The sequence below is a fragment of the Podarcis liolepis genome (assembly GCF_965112155.1).
Source record: "Podarcis liolepis genome assembly, chromosome: 9".
Lineage (NCBI taxonomy): Eukaryota > Metazoa > Chordata > Lepidosauria > Squamata > Lacertidae > Podarcis > Podarcis liolepis.
Window position 1 is genome coordinate 58652170 of NC_139564.1, and position 26687 is coordinate 58678856.

Consider the following 26687-nt stretch of genomic DNA (forward strand, 5'->3'; position numbering starts at 1 on the left):
CATCCCCTTCCTGGTTTTATTTCATTTTCATCCATTAAACAAATAAAATGTAAATCATATAATCTAATTTCGGTAATGGGATTTAATGCATGCTAGGTAGGGGAAGAGCAGAAAACATTTAGATGTGAATACAGAAGTAGATAGCTCCAAAAATTAATGCATAATTTTCCTGTATGCAGAATCTTTTTCATTGCCCATTCCCTCTTCGCTCTCTCATACACTGTCTTTTTCACGTACACACACTTACCCCGTGTACTGATTTACAGAAAATGCTCACAGGGTATACTATTCGCATACTACTCTCAAACTCAGACAATATTCACAACACAAGCTGTGTACACCTTACTAGCTTAATATGCAGCTAGGTTGTCCTTTTTTCTCAATTCAGCTCGAAGCTGGTTTGGGGGTGAAATGCATTAAAATACAGTACACTCGTACCTTCAAGGTCAAATGCCTTGCGAGCCGAACATTTTGGCTCCAGAACGCCGCAAACCTGGAAGTGAGTGTTCCGGTTTGTGAATGTTCTTTGGAACCCAAACGTCCAACGCAGGTTCTGCAGGTTCCAATCGGAAGCTGTGCCTTGGTTTCTGAACGCTTTGGAAGTCGAACGGATTCCGTTCGACTTCCGAGGTACGACTGTAATTCTTAAGAAATGACAGACTGGATATAGATTGTGGCTAACGTCACAGATATGGATGAAGCGATATGGATTGTGGCTAATGCCAGCTGTGGGATGGCAGAGTAAAATAGGAATATGTGCACAGCCAGGCATGGTATAGTAGTTGATGTAAGTGTTACTCTTATTGCAGCATCCTTTTCCATTAACTTCATAGGCCAATATGTCCCTAGACACTGTCTGCTGGCAGTCCCCTCTCCCCACTTAATTCTGAGCATTTGGAATGGTCACAAACATTCCGTGGCACTCAAGCAGTTCAGCCAATGGCTAGAGAGGGCTCATGTTCATCATAATATTAGCCAATCACTACAGAGGTTTCAAAGAATACAGTCTTTGCTTATCCATTTTTTTATTTGAAAAATGATTACATAATGAAGAGGGTTTAATGTGACACAATTCGTTCTCTCCACCCCTCACCCCAAACTCTATACATTCTGTTCCTCAGATCGATATTATGATCATGAAGAGTTGAATGAGGTAGATAGCAATGAGTGAATGCTCAGCTCAATTCTGAATTGACCTGGTAATTAGTAAGTTTTTTGTGGGGGGAACTGTTGTCTGCTTTCTGAGAATTCTCTCCCACTGGGAAATGACGGTGTGGTGACAGGGCTATGTGTAAGTGGATGATCACATAGTCTCCTGGAAAATGTAATTCCCAGCATCAGCCATGGCTGAGAACCAGCTAGAAATTCAAAACCTTCCCCACCTCAAAACAAACAAATTGAGGAGCAGGTTCCAGATCTAGAAGTGGGAGTGGAAAAATATAAAAGGTTTGCAAGAAACAAATGAAGATAATTAGCCCTAACAGAGCAATTATTCACCAAGTAAAAAAGAGAAGGGTTAGGTGTTCGGGCCACATACTTCATTGCAATCAACAGACATTTCACTGGGAGTTAAGAGGTTAACGTAAAAGACCTTGATGTACGTTTTCCTTCAAAGCAACCTTGTCAGAATAACGTATTATATGCTGAACCAAGGAGAAACTTCTGGAGAAAACAAGGCTCAATTCACAATACAGCAGAGGGGCCAGTTTGTGAGGGTGATTGGGGGCGGACATCGTTGCATGCGTGACATCAGAACGCTGGGAGGAGCTGGGGCGGAGCCAAATGCAGTGGCCATCCTGTTTCAATGGCCGGCAGCGCTGCCACTGGGGGGAGACTGCTTTGACACTCCTTCCCCTCTGCGGGAAGGAAACAATCAAATTGTTTCTCAAATTGACCCTTTTACATGGTTTTGTATGTATTGTGGTATTTTATGCATTGTGACTTGCAGTTATTTTTATAGATCATAGTTTAGTCATTATTTATTGCAGCTGTTAAGAGTGAATTTCTGCTTAATTATTATTTGTTGATGTTTTGAGACTTGAATTTTATTGTTTCCTATTATATTCTACTAGGTTTTTTGAAAATTATTTTATTTGATTTAAGTTGTTCCATTTTAAAGTTACGTTTTATTATGACTTTTTGTATTGGATCAGATTATGATAAGGTGTGTGTTCTTTGCTGTATATTTTGTTGCCATAAACCACCTTGTATATAGAAATATAGAAGGGTGGTACAGTGGTAGCTCTGGTTACGTACTTAATTCGTTCTGGAGTTCCGTTCTTAACCTGAAACTGTTCTTAACCTGAAGCACCACTTTAGCGAATGGGGCCTCCTGCTGCTGCCACGCCGCTGCCACGCAATTTCTGTTCTCATCCTGAAGCAAAGTTCTTAACCTGAAGCACTATTTCTGGGTTAGCAGAGTCTGTAACCTGAAGCGTATGTAACCTGAAGCGTATGTAAGCCGAGGTTCCACTGTATACAAATTAAAAGTAAAATGAAAATGAAATGAAGGAAGAAAAGGAGCCGGCCACTCGAACCATACCACACTCAGCTCCACGGTTTGCCTTTGTACTTTTTAGACATTGGGGGGCTGGCCCTCACCCCCAAAATATTGGGGGGCCAAAAAGGCTTGGTCCCCAGGAGCTAGTGCCCCTCAATACAGCAAGCTTTCCAGGCTGAATTCGAGCCCTAAACCATGAGCTTTGGGGAGCAACCTCTAAATCATTCAAAAAGATCTGTAGATGGTTCTGATTTTGCAGTCCAACGCAGAGATAAGATAGCACAGTCTTCCTGGAGACCAAAGCTCAGAAGATAGCCATGAGTGCAAAGAGACCATAGAGCAAAGCACATGGGTAGGCAACCAGAAACTGCTGGCCTTCCATCGACAAGGCGGAAGTGAATATTTTGGAGGCTGAGAGGCTGCACCATCCAATAATGAGGAGAGCTAGCAGAGTTCCAAGAAACCCCCTGCAAGAACATAAAAAAACCCTGCTGGTTAATAAGAGCAGAATAGAAACACTTCAAGAGCCCCCTAATCAGGGATGCATTGATAGCCAAGGGCCAGCGGCAAAGACAATATAACATCAAGCCAAACAAACAGAAGATGAGGGGAGCAGGCGGGAGGGCATTTTTCATTTTGGATGAAAAACAGCTTCATGATTTGCAGCTTTAAAAGACTAAGCAGCAAGTAGTAAATTAGTCAGCTGCTATCTCGTTTGTTAGGTTGGTAAGACAAACAACCGCAGCATTTTCATCCCGCAGCGAACCAGAAGCTGGCAGCAGATAAAGAGAAATGTGTGCATGATGTAATATTTGCACTGTGCAATCTAGGGCAACGGGCACATCCGCCCTGCAAACTGATGCCAGCTTTGTCTCAATTTGACGGACTTGTGGAGGCAGCTGGAAGCGGCAGCTTAGCGAAGGGGCTGTGAATTCGCTCGTGCAACTGCTGCCCTCCCTCTCCGCAGAGAAACAGTTGTTGTTGTTGAAGAAGAAGACTTTGGATTTGATATCCTGCTTTATCACTACCTGAAGGAGTCTCAAAGCGGCTAACATTCTCCTTTCCCTTCCTCCCCCACAACAAACACTCTGTGAGGTGAGTGGGGCTGAGAGACTTCAGAGAAGTGTGACTGACCCAAGGTCACCCAGCAGCTGCATGTGGAGGAGCGGGGAAGTGAACCTGGTTCCCCAGATTACGAGTCTATCACTCTTAACCACTACACCACACTGGCTCTCAGTTGGTGCTTTTCTCTGGACAGAGGGAATGACGAATGATGTGGCCGAATCCTGTCATAATGATATGCCTACTATGTTAGCTTGTTACAGGAACAAGCTATTTGTTTGTTCTTATATTTACGTCGTATCCCCTTGTCCCCAGTGCGGCTTACAGCAATTTCATCAGTATCTAATGGGCAGCTTGAGGAAACAAAGGAAGGGAAAATGAAAATGATAAAGAATTCATTTCCAGTCACTAACCATTTTTGGTCCTCCATTACTGTTCTTCTCTGTCTTCAAAATATAGCTCTCTTGAGATACACAACCAGTGTGGTATAGTGGTTAAGAGCGGTAGATTCGTAATCTGGTGAACTGGGTTCGCGTCCTGGCTCCTTCACATGCAGCTGCTGGGTGACCTTGGGCTAGTCACACTTCTCTGAAGTCTCTCAGCCCCACTCACCTCACAGAGTGTTTGTTGTGGGGGAGGAAGGGAAAGGAGATTGTTAGCCGCTTTGAGACTCCTTAAAGGGTAGTGAAAGGCGGGATATCAAGTCCAAACTCTTCTTCTGTTTGGTTTCCATTTGTCTCTCTCTTCCCTACCAGTCGCCCCTCACCCCTGTCCCTGCCCTTACCCCCCACCCCGGAAAACAAATCACACTTTTAAGGAAAAGTCTATTTGGGCCCTTAAATATTTTGCAGTGAGGGGCACAGGTGATGTGACAGCTGACAGAGAAGCCACCATAGATAGGAATGGTGCCAATGATGTCTTCCTCTCCTGCTCACAGGAAAGTTGAGCCTAAAGCTGCAAGGTGCTATTTCATTGCCTATCTTACTTTATATATCTATGCCTATATATCTATGTACATCAGAGGGGCGGAACTATGTACATCAGAGGGGCGGAACCAATTAGAACCACCAGATCTCCCAGTTTGTCCTGTGAGACCATTTCAACCAAGCCACGCCCACCAGCTCTACACCCAAAGTCCTGATTCTAAATCTGCACAGGCAAAAATGGGTCGCCTGACATTGTAACACCAGGTGATTGACAGGAGAGTGGTCCCACCCACCTGTCAAACTTGGTCCATTCAGGCTGGGGGAGAAAAGCTAGTGGGCTAGATCCAGTTTCCTAATTCTGATGTTCATGGAACTTTAGAGTGACATACAAGGTGCGGTGAGGAGCCACTGGGATTTTATAGTTTAAATTGTGATGGGTTCACTGGACATTTTATTTGGACATTTTCTAAGATGGGCAACAGGTCTGCTATGAAGTCTGGCAATTCTCCAGAGTAAGCCCATTTTGCTGTTGGTGTTTTGAAAAATACGCATGCAGTGCTTTATACATTAACCAATTAACCCTGCATATTGCGGTAGAGACTGCTAGGGTTGCCATGTTTTGAAGAGCAAAAAAGAGAACACATTTGCTGACTTCTCCTTTTAACTATGAATCACTATGACAACTCTACCCATGAAAAAGAGGACATGTCCTGGAAAAAGGACATATGGCAACCCTAAGGCAAGACAGAATTAATGGTGAAACCACTGTTTGCCATAATAAGGGAAGAAGAATGCTTTAGTATATGGATTGTTGCCAGGACAGACTTTAGCTGCTCAGTGGAGTAGGGCGGAAACTCAGTGCGATAAAAAAGCAACAACAACCAAGTCCAACAGCAGCAAAATGTATTTAGATGCAACTGCATCAAAATACATGGGATCAATGGGATCAATCAATGGGATTTTTTTCTGTATCCATTTCCTGGCTGCAGTTTATCCAGAGCTGCTTTTGCAGCTCTGACTGTTCCATCATTGATTAGGGTTGGAAGAAAGCAGGTGGTCACCAGCAAAACATTCCCCACAATCGTATCCTAACCTGGGCCAGAGCCCTGAACAGGTGATACAAGCCAGATTTAATTACCTGGCTTCATCTGTTGGCTATGGAAGCAAAATTAAACCTTCCTTTACAGAGGCAGTGTACCACATTGTGTGCTGGGAAGAGGCAGCAGAGGGTACCAGGGCTGGGCAATATATCAATATATTGTCCACAACCGGTTTGAAATCCATATTGTTATATTGGTTTCATAGATTTTGATCTGGCAATATACAGTGGCACCTTGGTTCTCAAACTTAGTGCGTTCTGGGAGTCCCTACGACTCCTGAAACCATTCGAAAACCAAGGCTTGGCTACTGACTGGCTGCGGGAGCTTCCTGCACTCAATCGGAAGCCGTGTCGGATGTTCAGCTTCCAAAAAATGTCCACAAACTGGAACACTCCTGCATTTGCAGCACTTGGGAGCCGATTTGTTCAGGAGCCAAGCCATTTGACAACCAAGGTACCAGTGTATCACAAAGCCTGGTGTATGTGTGTGTGCAAAAATCACAATGCAGGGAAAACTGCGAAGCCAGCCAATGCCTCTACATAGCTCCATCTTTATTTCAGACACTGTGATATATCGTTATATTGCGATGTTGAGCTGGCGATATATCACAATGTTGAAAATCAATACAGTAGTACCTCGGGTTAAGAACTAAATTCGTTCTGGAGGTCTGTTAACCTGAAACTGTTCTTAACCTGAGGTACCACTTTAGCCAATGGGGCCTCCCGCTGCTGCCATGCTGCCGCCACACGATTTCTGTTCTCAACCTGAAGCAAAGTTCTTAACCCGAGGTACTATTTCTGGGTTAGCGGAGCCTGTAACCTGAAGCGTCTGTAACCTGAAGCATCTGTAACCCGAGGTAGAAGAAGAAGAAGAAGAGTTTGGATTTGATATCCCACTTTATCACTACCCGAAGGAGTCTCAAAGAGGCTAGCAATCTCCTTTCCCTTCCTCCCCCACAACAAACACTCTGTGAGGTGAGTGGGGCTGAGAGACTTCAGAGAAGTGTGACTAGCCCAAGGTCACCCAGCAGCTGCATGTGGAGGAGCGGGGAAGCGAACCCACTTCACCAGATTACGAGTCCACTGCTCTTAACCACTACACCACACTGGCTCTCTGTCTTGCCAGGCCCTAGAGGGTACCTGTCACTACCATAATCTGAGTATCTAGAATAAATTTGGCTGGCCACAATTGGAAAAAAAGCATGCTAACCTAAACAGATCCAGCAAAGCAACTCCCATAACTCTCTGTTTCCCCATTACTTCTCTTATCCTTTCTTGCTATTTCCTGGTGTCCTCTGTCTCAGTGAAGCTCACATTACCCCTTCCTTATCATTCAAAGCAACCTGCCAGCATTTGAGATGAAACTTCATACTTACTGTAGGGAAAAAAAGACCGCGTAGGTTGATAGGATCACCATGGGCAGCAGGCAGTAGCCTAGGACACTCGCTACACAGCCATAGGAAACACTTGTGAGGCTCATCAGGCTGAGCAAAGCATGGATTGCTGTGCAACCTAGAGCACTCATGCCGTAAACGTAGCCAAAGTGGACTTTTCCCGCCTGTAGAAATGAAGAAAGAGAGGAGGGGATCACCATACAAATGGTAGATCAGCCGGAAAAGAAGTGGAAGGTCTTCCTTTCTGCCAAGCCATGGAGGCAATGGGGGTAGAATTTGTTGTTATGTGATTGAATCCCACCTAAAAAAAAGGAACAGAGGAGGAGGAGGAGAAGAAGAAGGAGGAGAAGGAGGAGAGTTTGGATTTGATATCCCGCTTTATCACTACCTGAAGGAGTCTCAAAGCGGCTAACATTCTCCTTTCCCTTCCTCCCCCACAACAAACACTCTGTGAGGTGAGTGAGGCTGAGAGACTTCAAAGAAGTGTGACTGGCCCAAGATCACCCAGCAGCTGCATGTGGAAGAGCGGAGACGCGAACCCGGTTCCCCAGATTACGAGTCCACCGCTTTTAACCACTACACCACACTGGCTCTGCATCCTTAAGAGATGCATTGATGATGAGGGAAATGCGCTGGAAAGTGTGGGGAAACATTTCATTTGACACAACATCATTAATAATCATAATCATTGTTGTTATTATTATTATTATTATTATTATTATTATCATCTAAGCTTCCCACAAACAAATCAGAACGAGCGCTCGATAAATAGCAGATGTAATCTAAACTCCCTGCATTTTTGTGTGCAAACAGATCAGGATGGTGGCTCATCCAATAGCCAACATTGTCTAATCTCTCTGCAAACACAGGCGAATGCTCACTAAACAGAGTATCTGGCAGTACCCTGAGATATAATTGACCTGTAACACAATTCCTTCCACATGGAAAGCCAACATACCAGGGAGTCAGCTATGCAAGACCCTTCCTTCCATCCCAACATCTAATTTTCTACGTGGAAGGTTTTCCCTGCCATAAAGGCCTGTGGTCTGAAGTAATGGAGCTTACCACTCCAGTAAGAACCAGGGTCTAGTTATTGCTGACTTTGCTGGCTTGCACCCATTCTTTTTTATTTTCTCCATACTGAGCATTCTGGAAAGTGTTCAACATCTGGGTGCACCTTTCTGTTGCAGCAAAGACAGTGGCGTAGCGTGGGGGTGAAGGGGGGGCCGGCCGCACCGGGCGCAACATCTGGGGGTTAGGGTTAGGGGGCGCAAATCCACGGGTTAGGGGGCACAAATTACTTGCCTTGCCCCGGGTGCTGACAACCCACGCTACGCCACTGAGCAAAGATACATCATACCTCTTCATGAAAAAGTACAAAACTTACGTAACTGAATCCACAAAATGAGTCTGAGTGCGTGCGCTTGGCCATTGTAAGCAAAGGAATACCTAGAAAGTTTCAGTGATACCTTTTATGAATCTCCAAGCTAATGGCACCAATAGTACAATTGTGATTTCTTCCCTTAATATTGCAGCCAAAAAGCAGTTGCCGCTGCATTAACCTATCAATGACCGCTGACCTTTTCGTGACACTTTTCTTATTCTTCCTTTGCTTCACCCAGTTATCATTCCCCCCCCCCTCCTTTTAGGGTGCAATCCTACACATCCTTAAAAAGCAAAGGTAAAGGGACCCCTGACCGTTAGGTCCAGTCGTGACCGACTCTGGGGTAGCGGTGCTCATCTCGCTTTATTGGCTGAGGGAGCCGGCGTACAGCTTCCGGGTCATGTGGCCAGCATGACTAAGCCGCTTCTGGCGAACCAGAGCAGCACACAGAACCGCCGTTTACTTCCCGTCGGAGTGGTACCTATTTATCTACTTGCACTTTGACGTGCTTTCAAACTGCTAGGTTGGCAGGAGCAGGGACGGAGCAATGGGAGTTCACCTTGTCACAGGGATTTGAACCGCCGACCTTCTGATCGGCAAGTCCTAGGCTCTGTGGTTTAACCCACAGCGCCACCCGCCTTACCTGGGATTAATTCCCATTGAACTCAATGGGACTGACACGTGAGGAGACCCACATGGGACAGAATGTTAATAGCTATCGACTCTGTAACAAGGACTGTCGTGGCAATTTGAGAAGACACTTTTATCTCTGAAAGAGAATTAACGGGCCACTGGCTTTTCCAACACTCATATTTTCAGCACTCCCCCGACTGCTGCTGACATACTGTGGGTATATAATGCCATTAGTGTAACAGATTACTATCAGCAACCTCGATAGTCATTAAAGGTTTTCAATAGGTTTAGCATTTTCAATTTGGCCAGGGAGGTTTGATCTGCAATATTTCCTGCAGATGCCGCGCATAAACACAATGCCAGCAATAATCAGCTAATATTTTAACTTGTTTGTTCCAGAGCGTTTGATTAATTGACACAGCCATACTTAGCAGCTTAATCTAAGATTAACAAATTGCTTGCGCCAGAGGCAGAAGACAGCAAGATAGCGGCTAAATGAAAACTCTCTTTGATATACTGCTTGGCGGAGGAGGGAGGTTTTGGTGCAATAAGAAAGGGAAGGGGGTAGTTGGGGAGGACAGGAGGGAAATGAAGCTGGAACAGATCAAGTCAAATTATCTTCCCGTTTCCCATGTCCCACACGTGTTTCTATCTCCTTGACTTTCATTAGAGGCTTGTTTGTGGGGTGGGGGAATTAACTGCTTTGGAACTTAATATTTCTGATGAGGTTTATGTACACAGAACACACATTATTTTCTCAGATCTAACCTTTTATGACTTAGCCCACAGATGGCAACTTTGGCACAGAAATACTTGCCATCCCTCAAACTGCCTGAAATACAGACCAAGAAGGAATATGTTCAAGCCTCTCTGAGAGAGATTTTGCCAGAAATTGACACAGAAACCAGCAATCTGGAAATCTGAATGTCATTCAGTCCCAACGCACCAACTGCTCAAGGCTGCTTGGTGTCTTTTAGGTCTCTGTTTCAGGCGGTAGAACAGATGTGTGGAACCTTTGGTCCTCCAGAAGTCGCTGAACTACAACTCCCATCAACTCTTGCAAGTATGGCCAATGGCCAAGGACGATGGAAGCTGTAGTTCATCGACATCTGGAGGGCCAAAGGTTCCACACATCTGGGCAGGATCTACAGAGATATGAAAAACGCTATTAAAAAGTTATTTAAAAATATAGCTCCCAAAGCATTTTGCCATTGATAATGGATCACTGCTCCACAGCGCCCTCTGATGTCATATTTTTATAACACATTTTTAGCATTATAATGGACCAGTCCAACTGAGTCCCTGCAGGGGTAGATACAACCTAAGGCAGCCTTTCTCAACCTGTGGGTCCCCAGATGTTGTTGAAGTACAACTCCCATCACCCCTAGCTAGCAAGGCCAGAGCTCAGGGATGATGGGAGATGTAGTCCAACAACATCTGGGGACCCACAGGTTGAGAACTGCTAAGGCCATTCTGAAGGAAATCAGCCCTGAGTGCTCACTGGAAGGACAGATCCTGAAGCTGAGGCTCCAGTACTTTGGCCACCTCATGAGAAGAGAAGACTCCCTGGAAAAGACCCTGATGTTGGGAAAGATGGAGGGCACAAGGAGAAGGGGACGACAGAGGATGAGATGGTTGGACAGTGTTCTCGAAGCTACCAGCATGAGTTTGACCAAAATGTGGGAGGCAGTGGAAGACAGGAGTGCCTGGTGTGCTCTGGTCCAGGGGGTCACAAAGAGTTGGACACGACTAAACGACTAAACAAGGCCATTCTTACTGGTGTGACGGTACAAGGCTCTTTGTCTTTGTCCCTTTATCTGTGTTCACCAGTATCCACAATTCTGGAACAAAGGAAGCTGTTTGATCTAGCTTAGTATTGTCTACATTGATTGGTAGTGGCTCTCCACAGTTTCACAAAGAGGGATGTCCCAGACCTACCCGGATATTTGGGACCTTCTGCATTGAAAGCAAGTGCTCTACCATTGAGCTACAGCCCTTTCCCCTATGGTACATGTGACTGTCCTCCTTAGGGTGGTTCATTTCTTGTACTGCTACTAATTCCCTTCTTGCTATCTTTGCAATATATACCATAGACCAGGGGTCTGCAACCTGCGGCTCCGGAGCCGCATGTGGCTCTTTTATACCTTTGCTGCGGCTCCAGGGCAGATACTAGTGAGGGGAGGAGGCGCATTGTGCGCCCCGACACTCCCCACTGTGGCGGGCGCTGTACTGGCTGTGATGCCGCATGGGGGCGGTGCGTGCGTTAGTCACGCACCACCCTGACGTCACCTTCCCGCCCGCTGTCAGATCAGAGGGCAGCGGCGCGCATGCTTTAAATGTCACAATGGTTTTGCGGCTCCCAGGTTGTTTTTTTCCTTCGGAAATGGGTCCAAGTGGCTCTTTTTGTCTTAAAGGTTGCAGACCCCTGCCATAGACAATAGCTTCTTCAGCAGCAGTAGCAGGAGTGTTCCTGGGATGAGTGGCAATGCTGTAGATGGCAGGTTTCCTTCAAGGTGATTTACCCCACTCTTTTTGCACATGCCACCAGTAATTCCTAGCCAGCCTATGCCAGTTTATATAACCAAACCACCACATGAATGCCAGCACCATACAACGGTAGGTGTCATGGAAGGCTTAAAGGATACACCAGTCAGAAAGGTAGCCAACCATGCTTTTTGTTTTGTAAACGGAGCACAGGAAACTCCTGAATCTGCACAGCTACATCTAAGTCCAGTGCCACCTAGTGACTAGACTGCATAATGACACTACCCTCCCGGTAAATTTCTGAATGTTCTCAGCTACATGTAAAAAACCCCCCAAAATGGTAAATGTGGACTCATTTCTAGGAGTGCCATAATCATCGCTCAGGTGGAATTCGGCAAGGCTGACCAAAAGAGACAAAAGAAAACTGCAGCGGAAATAGGCCTTCTGGCGGTTCCCTCACTGCGAGAAGTGAAGTTACAGGGAACCAGGCAGAGGGCCTTCTTGGTATTGGCACCTGCCCTGTGGAATGCCCTCCCATCAGATGTCAAGAAAATAAACAACTATCTGACTTTTAGAAGACATCTGAAAGCAGCCCTGTTTAGGGAAGTTTTTAATGATATTTTAATGTATTTTTAATATTTTGTTGGAAGCTGCCTAGAGTGGCTAGGGAAACCCAGCCAGATGGGCGGGGTATAAATAATAAATTATTATTATTATTATTATTATTATTATTATTATTATTATTATTATTATTATTATTGCATCTAAACGAAAACAGGCCCTCACCTGTGCACCATAAACTCAGCCTGCTGGCAAGGTGTGCCAATTGGTGGGGTGAAAAATTGTAGTTCTGTTCCTTCAGCAAGGTTACAACCAACTTGTCACATGGATTTGTGAAATGACTTCTATTTGTGCATGGCAAGGATATGGAGTTCAAAGGTGTACTTTCAGTACCCAAAAGACTTAAAGGTCCTACAGGTGTATCAACTTTCCTTGGTTTATTTTCTATATGGTGGATGCAACAAATAATAGCCATTACAGTGGTACCTCGCAAGACGAATGCCTCGCAAGACAAAAAACTCGCTAGACAAAAGGGTTTTTTGTTTTTTGAGCTGCTTCGCAAGACGATTTTCCCTATGGGCTTGCTTTGCAAGATGGAAATGTCTTGCAAGTTTGTTTCCTTTTTCTTAACACCGTTAATACAGTTGCGACTTGACTTCGAGGAGCAACTCATAGAACGCGGTGTGGTAGCCTTTTTTGAGGTTTTTAAAGACTTTGGTGATTTTTGAAGCTTTTCCAAAACTTTCCCGACACCGTGTTTCGCAAGACGAAAAAAATCGGGGAACGAATTAATTTCGTCTTGCGAGGCACCACTGTACTTGGGTTATCAGCAGGAGATGATGCATACATTTTTCAAGGGTGCAACCACCATGTCTTCGACTCCAGGAGTAGCAAATGTCCTACCTTCCAGAGATGGTTTGGCTACAGCTCCCATCATCCCTGACCACTGGTCCACACTGTATGGGGCCTGAAAGAGTTGGAGGTCCAATGACAACTGGAAAGAACTAAGTTGGCTCCTCTCATTTAACTCCATCCCTTCGCTGGGAGCTTTGCTTAATGAGGAGGAAAAAATGCAGCCTGGTCTCCGGCCTTTAACAACAGCTTGATCTCCAGAACTCAGCACACCGAAGGTTTTCATCACATGGGAATGAACATTAGAACCTGCTAATTGGTGCTGATCCAGCAGCTGTTTAAAAGAGTTGCCAACTTTTTGTTTCAAATGTTCTGGCACCTTAGCAGGGTCAGGCCCCGAGTGAATCAGAAAGCAGAAGTCATCAGATGCTGGTAAGCCAGAGGCAAAATCACGGACAAAAGTGTTCTTCTTTGGCAGGCGCAGAGAGTAAACATGTGCAAATGAATTCTAAAATGGGACTACATTTCTGCCTCCTTTTCTCTCCCATCTTAAGACCCCGTGGAGGGCGGCTATGGAAGAATCATACACATATACAGTGGTACCTCAGGTTAAGAACTTATTTCGTTCCAGAGGTCCATTCTTAACCTGAAACAGTTCTTAACCTGAAGCACCACTTTAGCTAATGGGGCCTCCCGCTGCTGCCACGCTGCTGGAGCACAATTTTTGTTCTCATCCTGAAGCAAAGTTCTTAACCCGCGGTACTATTTCTGGGTTAGCGGAGTCTGTAACCTGAAGCGTATGTAACCTGAAGCATATGTAACCTGAGGTACCACTGTACACAGCAGTCTCACATGCAGCTGTGTGTGAAATTGGGCTGAACCTAATGACCTGGCACCCAAACATGCAAAAAAAGGTAAAGGTAAAAGACCCCTGGACGGTTAAGTCCAGTCAAAGGCGATTATGGGGTTGCGGCGCTCATCTCGCTTTCAGGCCAAGGGAGCTGGCGTTTGTCCACAGACAGCTTTCCGGGTCATGTGGCCAGCATGACTAAACCGCTTCTGGCGCAACGGGACACCGTGACAGAAACCAGATTGCACAGAAACACTGTTTACCTTCTTGCTGAAGTAGTACCTATTTATCTACTTGCACTGGCATGCTTTCAAACTGCTAGGCTGGCAGGAGCTGGGACAGAGCAATAAGAACTCACCCCGTCACGTGGATTTGAACCGCCAACCTTCTGATTGGCAAGCCCAAGAGGCTCAGTGGTTTAGACCACAGCGCCACCCGCATGCACGTTTTGGGGTACGTAATGTTTAGGGCAGTTTTCAAAGTTTGATGTTTTATCATGTTTTCATTTTTTTTTGCTGGGAGCTGCCCAGAGAGGCTGGGGAAACCAAGCCAGATGGGCAGGTTATAAATAAGAAAATGACTATTATTGTTATTAATCACATCATTAGCAAAACATATAGTGTTCTAAGCAAAAGCGCTGCTGACAACTTTTAAAGGGAAATGTCCCAATAAGGTAGTTTCAGATAACTACCTAATTTTTATTTTTTAAAAAAATGGGTTGGGTTGTTGTCTTTCTTCCGTTGGTACCTAGTTCACATACTGACAGCCCTATTTAGTGATGCTCTTAGCCGCTTTCCTCTCCCAGTTGCAAGCAGTGGCGTAGCGTGGGTTGTCAGCACCCGGGGCAAGGCAAGTAATTTGCGCCCCCTAACCCATGGATTTGCGCCCCATAACCCCCAGATGTTGCGCCAGGTGCGGCCGACCCCCCCTGGACCCCCCACGCTACGCCATTGCTCCCATCCTCTCATAGCTGGAGGTGCCGGCGACTCAACCTGGGGGCCTTTTGCAAGGAAAGCAGCACTCTCCCATGCAGCCACGAACTGTAGTGGACCGGCTCTTTTGAGAAGCAAGGCGGCCTCGGCTGAGGGACGTGGCTGGTCTCTGCAGGGGAAGGAAAGGAAGAGACCGCGGGGTCTTTTTCTTCCAGGCATCTGTCTCACCAGAAGAGTTGCAGATCCAGCCGGGGCCGCGCGCGCTTTCCTGAGCGGGAAAGCAAATGCGGGGGAAAGTCTCCTGAGAGGCGCCCTCCCTGCTCTCATAATGGTGGGATGATGAGAGGCGCCCTCTAAGGGACAAGAGACCCGGGAAATCCACCTCCCACTGAACTGAGCTGGGGTGGGGGGGGGGACTTAATTGGAAAGAGGATCGCAGCTTCCTCGAAGGGAGCCTTTGACCTTGAAGTTTGCTGCTGGCAGGGTGGCTTTTTGCGGTCGCCCCAATTTGGGGCGCAAATACCCGGCGGCTTCGCCCCCCAACCCCTGCGAAGATGCGGCTTGGGGGGCGCGCGCGCGTTTCCACCTGACTCTCTCCCTCGCCCCCTCCCCGGAGTGTTGCAGTGAGAAAGGGAGAGTCTCCCGCTCGGCTGCCGCTGTTTCTCTCCACGTGTCTGCCGCCAGAGGCAGCGGCGGCGGGCGGCCGTGCCTGTGCGAGCAAGTCTGGCGGCGGAATGGTGGCGAGGTGCTGCGGCTGCCGCCGGGCCCTGGAGGTGGTGCCTCTGGGCGCGCTCTGCCTGGGCGCGGCGCTCAGCGGGCTCTTCAGCTTCGGCTTCTTGGCCGCGGCCCTGGTGCTACAGCCTGCGCCCGAGGCTCTTCGGAGACTCCGGAGGCGGCGAGCGCGCCCCCTCAGATGTTGCGCCCGGTGCGGCCGGCCCCCCTTGCACCCCCCACGCTACGCCACTGGTTGCAAGAAGCCCTTTTTGAACAGGTCAAGAAGCACAGCAGCTGCATCACGTCTGAGTGGCTCGGAAGATTTCCAGTTCAATGTGTTGCGCTTTATATAATGGAAGGTGCCTGGGGAGGGCCAACCGCACAAGGCAGCTGAGAAAGCTTTCAGTTCATCAATTAAGTTGGTTAGATAGCTGTAGGTGCTGCGTTCAGGTGTCCTTTGCCACTATCCCAGCAATAGGAAGTCTGTGGCTCTCCAGATACCATGCACATGACCTCCTGTCATCCCTGACCATTGATCAGAAGCAGCTCACTTGAGCAAGGTGCAGCCACAAGGCTAGCTTCCTAGCAGATGAGTCGCTGTTGCTTTCGACATTCCTTCGCACGTGGGGCTTTTAATCGGGCTCCTTCTCCCTACAAAGCCCAAAGTCGTTTGCCTTTCTACTGAGGATATTGCTATGAGAACAGCTGCAGTTTGCACTATACCGTACCAGTAGCAGCATCGCTCCAAGCGCCAGGCAGAAAACCATAGGCCCTGTCAGGTCCGTCTCATTCATGATGCTGCCATCTGCTGGCTTCATTGGGTTGAGGACGGTTAATGTTTTTTGCCAGATGTGATCGAAGTTGATCCCCAGCTCTGCAACAGAGGAGGGGGAAGAAGTTTCAAAATGGTTAACCACCCTAAATGAAAAACCTCACTGCAATAGCTCGCTTTAGAATAACAAAACAGTCGGTTGGTTGGCTGTAGGCAAATTATTCTAATGATGCATGCGTTGTAGCCAAGACTTAATTTGGAAGTATTGATTACTCAGTTAGGCAAAGGAAAACTATGTGAACCAGATGCCAGCACTGTCCTCAAATGGCTTTGCTACTCTCTCTCTCTCTCTCTCTCTCTCTCTCACACACACACACACACAGAGAGAGAGAGAGAGAGAGAGAGAGAGAGAGAGAGAGAGAGAGAGAGAGTGTCAGAGAGAAAGAGTCCTGAATAACTTCACTGACAGGAATAGCCCTGTTGAATCAGGCCAATGACCCATGTAGTTCAGTATTTTGTTCCTGCAGTAAAGGGAAGTTCTCTCTCTGCACATAACTGTTGCATTATGGGAAAGATGGGAAAGTATTGCTTCTTTTCTCTTGCATTCTGGGAAGTCTTGCTTCTAAGCTTTGTTTTGCTCACGCTGCACAAACTGTGCTGATGCTAAGACATTCCATCATCACCCTGGTACGTTCTGTTCACCTTGAGTTCACACCATATAAATCTGTACTTACCCCTCCTTGTACATTCCTTTTTCGTACCACTCTGGTACGGGCAGTCCGAACCCATGCCTGTGTAAACTCCATGTTCCTTTTCCCAACCTTTAACCTGTCTATGACTAATGTCTTATATGCAATAATTAATGTCTTGTATGCAACCCTTGTTTTGAACTTATGTTAACCAATCAGCAACAAGCACATGTGGCAAACGCAGTAATATTCAATAAAAGGGAGTCTCCGAGGCTGGCTCGAGAGACGCCTCCCGTATGACACCTATCTACTCGTCTGTCGTTCATTTTCAGTCCAACACTGCAGCAGTCAACAGAGACTTCTGAAAAGTTCACAAGCAGTACCTGGGTGCAACAGCCTTCATTGCATGCTCTGTTTCTCTTGCACCTGACACAATACATGTATGAAATCGGACATATTCCAATGTGAATATTGATGGATATGCTCTTTATATCCATGCTACTTTTATTAATTTGATTAATGAGCTGCCCTTACAATCCCATTGTACAAGAAGATACTGCTTTGTTTTCACAAGCCAATCGCCAATTTTGACAGACAAGAAAGTGGCTGTTATAGGGCACCTCGCTTCAGAGTAGGTGGCTTTCAGGATTCAGTGACGTAGGCTTTGTCAGAGTCATTGCAAATGGAATCCCTTATCCAGACCTTGTTCAGAGCAGAAATGAATTAGCTCTTCACCACAATAATGAGTTCCATAGCTTTACCGCAGAACAGTCTTGAAACAGTTACAAATGAACAGTACAAAATACAAAATAACACATTGCTTGTAAATAAGCAAGGAATGCGGTCTGATCTTCTTTTCAGTCATTAATACAGTTCAATAACTTTCCTCTCTCTGTAACGAGATCCTATGCAACCATCTTGCTTGTTCACTATCTCTGATACTCCTGCTGGCTCCCGCAATTGACTAAGACACTGAGTTCTCAGGTTTCATCTTTTTGCTGTGAGAGATCTCTGCTTGGGTTTCTGGGACGAGCCATCAATTAGCCTTAAACACTCTCCTTGCCGCATTTGCTAAAGACAAACACCTCTTGCCTAATGCAAACCTCTCTGCATAGCATTTTAAATACGACACAGTCAAACGTAGCATTGTATGAATATTAAGCTTATACTATTAAAAGGCCTGTTTTACTAGTGATCCAACAAGCCGAATGCAGCCTGTCAGCTGCAAACATTGGAAACCTCTCAGCTTTTTTTGGAGGGGTGGGGGAGGCTTGGATGAATTCTGAGCTGAATCAGGCAGATTTGGAGAGATTCTGGGCTCTTCCGAGTTGAAGCAAGTATTCTACAAGGCGTCCTATGCCAAACTGGGCTGCTCTCAAAGCCTCAGGGCTGCCTTAAAGCGTCAGAAACCGCAGAAAGCACAAAGAGGGTGAAACACTCTAGCCCTGTCTAAGCATTCTGTCTTTGTGTTAAGCAAAATGTGGGGGTTTTTTTGGCGGGGGTGGTGGTGAGAGAAGCAGGCAGAACCAGATATCCTTCACAGTAGGCTTAAATTCAGCGGTTGGCTAGATTGGGCAATGTACAAGGGTTCTTGGGCTCAGAAAGGCCCCCACCAGCCCCTCACAAAACCTCATCACCCTCCATCTTCTTGTCCAACACCTGGCCTCTGAGAGTCATTTGGGGTGAGATGGCCAGGAAAATGCCTGTGCATTTGTAAGACAGAGACCTGTTTTACGTGGCACCTAGGAAAGCCTTATTTAACAACAACAACAACAACAACAACAACAACAACAACAACAACAACAACAACAACCTGAAGTTTACAAATGTATTTCTAATTGCTATGCCAAACTCCGGTGGTGGATCAGAAATTCTCCTAGCCAGCTTGCTTGGAAAGATGTGAAGCAACAGAGGCAGCAGAAATGTGTGAAATTACCCAAGCTCCCAGCAAAAATAGCATTTTGCTTCTGACATTTTCACAGTCGGGGTGGTTCACAGTCAGTGGTTCCCAAATCGTGGTCTGTGGGATCAGCCATGGTCAGCGAGCTTCGTTCTGATGGCCTGTAGCATGTGCACACTAAATATTCACAGTGACTTTTAACGGTGCTTTATTGCTTATTTTATTTTTTATTTTTTAACATTGTATTTTATTGCTTTACAATTTGAATCCGACGGGCTGCAAATTGTAATACAATAAAATACAATTTAAGAAATAAAAGAAGCGATAAAAATACAATTAAAAATCGTAAAGCTCAGCACACAGCAATTTCTACAACAGGCAGAGGAATTGTTCAGTAGAGTGTCGGCAATTGTCCAACGGTCTGTGGGGTGTGTGTGTGGAGTTTGGGTGCCAAAGTACAGGGGGGGAGGGGCATGGTCCAGTCAGAACTAAGGACCCCGCAAACTCATGAACCATCTATGAACAAGCCACTGTCTCTCTTCCTAATAAGATTGCAAGGATAGAATTTGGAGATCGTTTAAGCCAGTGTTTCCGAACCTTGGGCCTCCAGCTGTTTTTGAACTACAATTCCCATCATCCCTGACCACTGGTCTTGCTAGCTAGGGATGATGGGAGTTGTAGTCCAAAAACAGCTGGAGGCCCAAGGTTGGGAAACACTGGTTTAAGCCACTTGCGTTCCTCCCTGGAGGTTCCTCTTGGCAGCTTCCCAGCCTTGGGTCCCTGGGTGTGGACTACAATTCCTATGTTCCTTGGCCATTGGCCATATTGGCTGGGGGTGATGGGACTTTCTGTCAGGTTTCGGGGAATCTGATCCCTCCTACGCTAGCACCCAATAAGCAGAGAAACAATAAAAGATCTTGTTGTTTAGTCGTTTAGTTGTGTCCGACTCTTAGTGACCCCATGGACCTGAGCATGCCAGGCACTCCTGTCTTCCACTGCCTCCCGCAGTTTGGTCAAACTCATGCTGGTAGCTTTGAGAACACTGTCCAACCACCTTGTCCTCTGTCGTCCCCTTCTCCTTGTGCCCTCCATCTTTCCCAACATCAGGGTCTTTTCCAGGGAGTCTTCTCTTCTCATGAGGTGGCCAAAGTATTGGAGTCTCAGCTTCAGGATCTGTCCTTCCAGTGAGCACTCAGGGCTGATTTCCTTCAGAATAGGTAGGTTTGATCTTCTTGCAGTCCATGGGACTCTCAGGAGTCTCCTCCAGCACCATAATTGAAAAGCATCAATTTTGTCCTCTTAGGGATCAAATGGAGATAAATACTGTGCATTATTTAAATATATGGGAAAAGGCTAGACTCTAACAGGGGAGTCCTATGGAGTGCAAATACACAATCAAAGCACATTCAAAACACATCCCGCTCCCCATCAAAAAAGAATACTGAGAACTGCAGTTTAAGGGTGCTGGGAATTATAGCTGGGGGGGGGGGTAAATTACAGTTCTCGGTACATCAGAATGAGATGCAAATATTTCCACTAGGTATTTCATGTACAGATTTTTTAACCTTTTTCATTATTTAAATCTAACACAGTTGATGTTGTTATGGTAATCTATAGTATGTTATAGTTATAGGAAATTTATCAAGTTTTGCCTTGGAATACGCTGCCTTTATTTTTTTAAAAAAGCCGGCAAATTTATTACTAGATATGTAAACAAGATTATAACAAGTGTTTATTAATTATAGGTACCTTAACATGATATCTGATTATGCAATATAAATATAGAGGGAAAGGCAATGGTATGAAATCTGAATACGAAATTTATTGTGATGCTGTCATCTAGAGGCAGTAAAGTACATGATGTATGTGCCATAAAAATGAGTTATCACCTTTATTTTCCATGCAAATTGTAGTGCTGCCCTTTCAAATATAAACATGTGTCTGTGTTACAAATGCAAGACAACAAATTAAACAAAGCTCTCCCCCCCAACTCCAAGTTTCTGATTTGATAGCCTAAGATTGAATATTGCTTTTAAACATACTTTTTACCTAGGATTTTGACTGTACTGTGATCAGTTAAATTACTATTCTGGGCACAGAGCAACTGAAAACGTGTGTGTGTGAGTGGTAAGTTAACACATACCAAACTTCGATAAACTTTTCTCTTGCTTACATTTATTCATTTATAAGAAAGGGAGTTTTAATTGCAATTTATAGTTTGATATTTCGGACATTATGAAATGTCCATTAAGAACAAGTGTTCTGCTGCTTAATTTTAACATGAAAGAAGGTGCCAAAATGGTGTCAAGGAATGGAGTAAAATCTGGCTTCTGGCCTGCAAGCGGTGTAGAGCATGGGTAGGCAAACTAAGGCCCGGGGGGCCAGATCCGGCCCAATTGCCTTCTAAATCCGGCCCGTGGATGGTCCAGGAATCATCGTGTTTTTACATGAGTAGAATGTGTGCTTTTGTTTACAATGCACCTCTGGGTTATTTGTGGGGCATAGGAATTCGTTCATTCCCCCCCCCCCCAAAAAAAATAGTCTGGCCCTCCACAAGGTCTGAGGGACAGTGGACCGGCCCCCTGCTGAAAAAGTTTGCTGACCCCTGGTGTAGAGGGTCAGAGCTGGCCAAAAACATTTTCAACTGCTAGAGGTGAAATACAAGATGCTCCCTCGGCACCAGTCCACATGCACAAGTCAAAGAAAGTGCCATTTGAACTGTGCTTTAACCACAGAGCCTAGGACTTTGCCGATCAAAAGGTCGGTGGTTCGAATCCCCACAACGGGGTAAGCTCCCATTGCTCGGTCCCTGCTCCTGCCCACCTAGCAGTTCGAAAGCACGTCAAAGTGCAAGTAGATAAATAGGTACTGATCTGGCGGGAAGGTAAACGGCGTTTCCGTGCGCTGCTCTGGTTCGCCAGAAGTGGCTTAGTCATGACCCGGAAGCTGTACGCCGGCTCCCTCGGCCAATAAAGCGAGATGAGCGCTGCAACCCCAGAGTCGGTCACGACTGGACTTAATGGTCAAGGGGTCCCTTTACCCTTACCTTTTAACATTGCTAACAGGATAGCATCTTCCATCACACCTGAGGGCAGCCGAATAGGTTAAGGGGTGCAGGGCAGCTCAAGTGGCACACACAACACTGCCATCTAACACTACATGGACACAACTCCCAGCCCTTGAGCATCTGCTGCCTGAGGCCACGCTTTGCCCAATGACAGGGCCGGCTCTAGGAAGGATCACTGTGCGTTGTTGTGTGGAGAAATCTTGCCTTCCCTAGTTGGGAAGCCAGAAAAAGGGTAATATTCCAGGCAGGTCGTTTCCCCAGCCTCAGACGAGTACCACCCCTAATTTAGACAAGTTCTTGTTAGTAATATTATAGGGAAGGAAAATAAATCACTTCCTTGACACCACAGAAATTTGCGATGAGTATTAAGGGATTCCGCTCCACGTATAAGCCGCCAGAACATGGGGAAAGTGTAATTAAGCGTTTTAATTCTGTACCTTCTAGCAAAGGCGGTTCTTCATCAAAGCTGTCAGGGTAAGCGCTGTTAGGCGGGAACTCTGAGGTAAACGCCGGTTGAAAAATCTGGCCTGTGTACTGCTGAGAAGATGAAGCCCTTTCTGGAGAAGCAAATGCATCTGGCGGTGGCGAGGCAACTGCCCAACCTCTACAAGGAAGACAACATGGGGAACGGGAGTCAAAAGCACTGCTACTGGAGTGAAAGGGCGTCTTCCTCAAAACAGTGAAGTATGAATTGGGTCTAACCAGGGGTCGGCAAGGCTTGCCGGGCATGGGCCGGATCACTCCTGTGGAGATCCTCCGTAAGCCAGACCTGCACAGCGCAACGCCGGAAATTGCGTCTGTGCATGCCCAGATGCCGAAAATCGCGCATGTGCAGAAGCGATTTTCAGCATCTGAGCATGCACAGAGGCAATTAATTTATTTATACCCCACCCATCTGGCTGGGTTTCCCAACCACTCTGGGTGGCTTCCAGCAAAATATTAAAATACAATAATTCATCAAATATTAAAAGCTTCCCTAAAGAGAGCTGCCTTCAGATGTCTTCTAAAAGTCAGATACAGTGGTACCTCAGGTTACATACGCTTCAGATTACAGACACCGCTAACCCAGAAATAGTGCTTCAGGTTAAGAACTTTGCTTCAGGATGAGAACAGAAATCGTGCTCTGGCGGTGCGGCGGCAGCAGGAGGCCTCATTAGCTAAAGTGGTGCTTCAGGTTAAGAACAGTTTCAGGTTAAGTATGGACCTCCGGAACAAATTAAGTACTTAACCTGAGGTGCCACTGTAGTTGTTTATTTCCTCAACATCTGACGGGAGGGCGTTCCACAGGGCGGGCGCCACTACCGAGAAGGCCCTCTGCCTGATTCCCTGTAACTTCACTTCTCACAGTGAGGGAACCACCAGAAGGCCCTCAGTAAAACCTCTGTGTGCTCCCCTCCTCACTGTGCCCTGCCAGTTCCTCCTGCTCCTCATCATGGCTGGGCGGCCGCCACTCAACCCTGCCAGGTACCCAGTGCTCTGCTCTGCTGGGCGCTCTCTGCCTTTTGCTCCTCCACTGCTGTGGCTGTGCCACGTGCTGCAGCCATGGCCCCTTGCCGTGACCCACACTGTGGCCCAACCACCAGCAGAGTGTGGGGGACCATGGCTGCAGCAGCGGAGGAGGAGCAAGAGGAGGCAGCGAGCACCCAGCTGTGGCAATTGCCCGTGAGCCTGCTGCCCTAAGACAACCACCTCACCACGGCTCATAGGCGAGCCAGCCCATGAAAAAGATGCACTTTCTGTAGCATTTGGAAATTGGAGAGTGTGTCTTGTCGGCCTCGGAATGCATGAAATGGGAAGCAGCATCTTTCCAAAAAGAAAGAAAGAAAGAAAGAAAGAAAGAAAGAAAGAAAGAAAGAAAGGAAGAAAGAAGGAAAGGAAGAAAGAAGGAAGGAAGGAAGGAAGGAAGGAAGGAAGGAAGGAAGGAAGGAAGGGAAAGCAAGGAGGGAAGGAAGGAAGGAGGAAAGGAGGAAGGAAAGAGAAAAAAGAAAGGAAGGAAGGAAGGAAGGAAGGAAGGAAGGAAGGAAGGAAGAGAAAGGAAGGAGGGAAGGAAGGAAGGGGGAAAGGAGGAAAGAAAGAAAGAGAGAAAGAAGAAAGAAAGAAAGAAAGAAAGAAAGAAAGAAAGAAAGAAAGAAAGAAAGAAAGGAAGAAAGGAAGGAAGGAAGGAAGGAAGGAAGGAAGGAAGGAAGGAAGGAAGGAAGGAAGGAAAAAGATTGCTACAACTGTGTTCAAGAAACATGGGGATTAATATTGAAAAACTATTGGTGGGATCTTGTTCTAAATCTGTGTTATTACTTCTTCTTCTTTTTTTAGGTAAAGGGACTGTAAAGTACCCTAAGCATACATTTTAATGTTTTTAGTTTTATTATAAGTGCAGCCAACTGATACGCCTCATAAAATTCTCAAGGCTGGAACACATTTTTAACAAAAGGGGGGGAACCAATTAAATTGTGTTATTAATTGCAATTGAAATGCGATGTTAAAATTAAATCAGTAAATTTGTTCTATTTCAAGCACTTACTGTTTGCTTCCATACTCATTTCCAGGGGGTTCAGGCCCGCTATAACCTTGCTCTTGGTTTTCAGCGATGTAATCTGACTGGTAAAAATCTATATCAAATTGCTCAAAGTTTGACATACTGAAGAGAAGGAAAACAGGTTACTTTAGCAACAATGTAATCGGAAATACGGCAAATGTTTGATACGTCTGCCTTTTGGAACAGAAGCTGGATATCCAGGATTACTGATATACTGGGCATTTTCTCTGGAATTAAAAGCATTTCTTCCATTAATTTTACAGTGAATCCAAATGATGCTGCCGCTAAACTATTGCATTCTATAGCAAGTCTATAAAATCATGGGCACAGCAGAGAGGTATTTTTCTCTGTAGGAATGCTAGTGAAACTGGCATTCAATTTACTATGTGTAGACTCCGTAAAGTATATATATTTTTCATAGTTAACTTAGCACTACAATTTATGGGGATGGCCCCTGGCCCTAACTGCCAGCTTAGAGCTTCTCCCCACTCTTTAAAAAAAATTAAACAAGTTAATGGAAAATAGAGTTTATTCTGCAGGTAGGAGAAAGAAGCCAACAATAAAGACTTGTCATCAATGCCATCTCTACTTGCTGCTGATTCATGGGCCAGAATCGAGCCCTTCCCTTGTGAAAGGAGACTATTGAGGTCCGCCAGATAAGATATACAGTCGTACCTTGGTTCTCAAACACCTTGGTACTCATACGTTTTGGCTCTCAAATGCCACAAACCCAGAAGTGGGTGTTCCGGTTTGTGAACTTTTTTGGAAGCCAAACATCTGACGCAGCTTCCTATTGGCTTCATGAAGGTCTTGCAGCCAATCAGAAGCCGCACCTTGGTTTTCGGAAGTCAAATGGACTTCAGGAAAGGATTATGTTTGAGAACCAAGGTATGACTGTAAGGTTGTCTAGGAGAGGGGAGGTGGAAGGACTTATAGAGTCCACTTGTTTTCCATTTAGCTGTGGCTCTCTAGTCAGAAGTGCCACTGAGTTAATTAGGGCTTACCCTCCAGGAAGTGGGTATGGGATTGCATCCTAACGAAACAAAACAAAAAATAAGAACTGCCATCCTGAATAGGGGCAAATGTCCATGTCATCCTGTTTTCTTGCTGATATGGTACCAGCAGGTTTAGGATGTGTGTAATGGGGCAATAGGGAGGTGGGAAAGGGTTGTGAGTGATTCACCCACCAGCCCTGTATCTGCTCCTAGACCAGTTGAGGGCTAGAGAATGTCCAACTAGGCCTCTAAATCAGGCGTAGGGAACACGTAGTTCCTCCAGATGTTGTTAGACTCCAAATCCCATCAGCCATAGCCAGGAGGGCAAATTGCAGCGGATGATGGGAATTGTAGTCCAGCGACTTCTCATCCTCACTCTATCAATGAATAAAGTCAAAGAAAACATAAACCGATGCAGGAACAACTTTCTAAGAAAAACTTTAAAATGTGATCAGTATTTCATTGGGAGTTCTTTTTAAAAAAACAACACAGAACGCATTTTGTATTTACAAGTGCTGATTGATATCCTATAATCAAATCAATCTGCTTCAGGCTGATGCCTTCATTTATCAAAAATACTTAGCACAACAATTATGCCATATAGCAACTCTCTTTCCTGCTAGTTAACAAATCATTCATGTTTCCAAATTTAGAAGAAAATCTGATTTATTTTTAATAAGTCTAGTAAATTAGGATTTTTTATTAGAAATGTGACATTTTCTATAAATTATGTGCACATAAAATTATGGAAGTACATAATAATTCTTAAAGCAACCCTGGAATATATTTTCTAATTTAATTGTCAGTACAATTTTAATGCTTTAAAATGCCTTTAATATTTCTCAGACGTACCCCTCCCCCCCCAAAAAACCCCCCCACCCAAAACAAAAGCCAAGCTGTTGCTATCAATTACTTGAGTGTGTCTAAAAGGTGCACAGCTGGGCCTTAGAACTACTCCTTCTAAACATTTAAAACTAAAGGCCCATACTTCTTCCTACCGTCGATGAAAATTCCCTACTATAGATTCAGCTTACATGCAGAGAGACGAGCCAAGCCTTCTGGTGTCTTCAGCAGGGTGATCTTGAGCTATTTATAAAGTCCTAAATTTGGCTTTCCAACAGATGCATGACAGAAAGACTTTCAGTGCCATGGACATTATTTCCAACATGATTTGTCTGGTAACAGAGCTAATAAATTTACCAGAAAGTAGACAAGGCTCTTTACTTTAAAACAGTATTTTTGGTCTTTGAATAGTAATTTTAAAAACCCGCTTTGCCTAGCGGGTCCCAGAGAAGGACATTGTACAAAAAAAGGTTCTTTGGTGTTGTGGTTGTCCTTCA

At 45.6% G+C, this 26687-nt stretch overlaps 2 protein-coding genes across 4 annotated transcripts in view; both read right to left on the bottom strand.

Moving 5' to 3' along the window:
* Positions 1-26687, bottom strand: part of LOC310686348 (syncytin-2-like) — a 470390-nt gene that overhangs the window by 295466 nt on the left and 148237 nt on the right. The window lies entirely within an intron of this gene.
* YIPF7 (Yip1 domain family member 7) lies at positions 65-26480 on the bottom strand. Of its 2 annotated transcripts, none has more exons than XM_083460176.1 (6): positions 26382-26480; positions 24338-24454; positions 22257-22423; positions 16120-16265; positions 6964-7145; positions 65-2967 (listed from the first exon to the last, which is right to left on the bottom strand). In XM_083460176.1, the coding sequence occupies exons 2-6, from the start codon at positions 24451-24453 to the stop codon at positions 2805-2807; spliced, it is 774 nt and encodes a 257-aa protein (XP_083316302.1). In that variant the 5' UTR covers position 24454; positions 26382-26480; the 3' UTR covers positions 65-2804. The 2 variants fall into 2 exon arrangements, with proteins under 2 accessions (XP_083316302.1, XP_083316301.1); XM_083460175.1 differs by having other exon boundaries at positions 26336-26433.

What these genes read in the sequence shown, in the direction of transcription:
- YIPF7 (XM_083460176.1), bottom strand. Translation starts at nt 24,453, where the DNA reads ATGTCAAACTTTGAGCAATTTGATATAGATTTTTACCAGTCAGATTAC. An exon ending in AGAACCGCCTTTGCTAGAAG is followed by an intron (nt 16,266 to 22,256) that starts GTACAGAATTAA and finishes CCTCTGTTGCAG; the next exon opens with AGCTGGGGATCAACTTCGAT. An exon ending in GCGGTCTTTTTTTCCCTACA is followed by an intron (nt 2,968 to 6,963) that starts GTAAGTATGAAG and finishes ATGTTCTTGCAG; the next exon opens with GGGGTTTCTTGGAACTCTGC.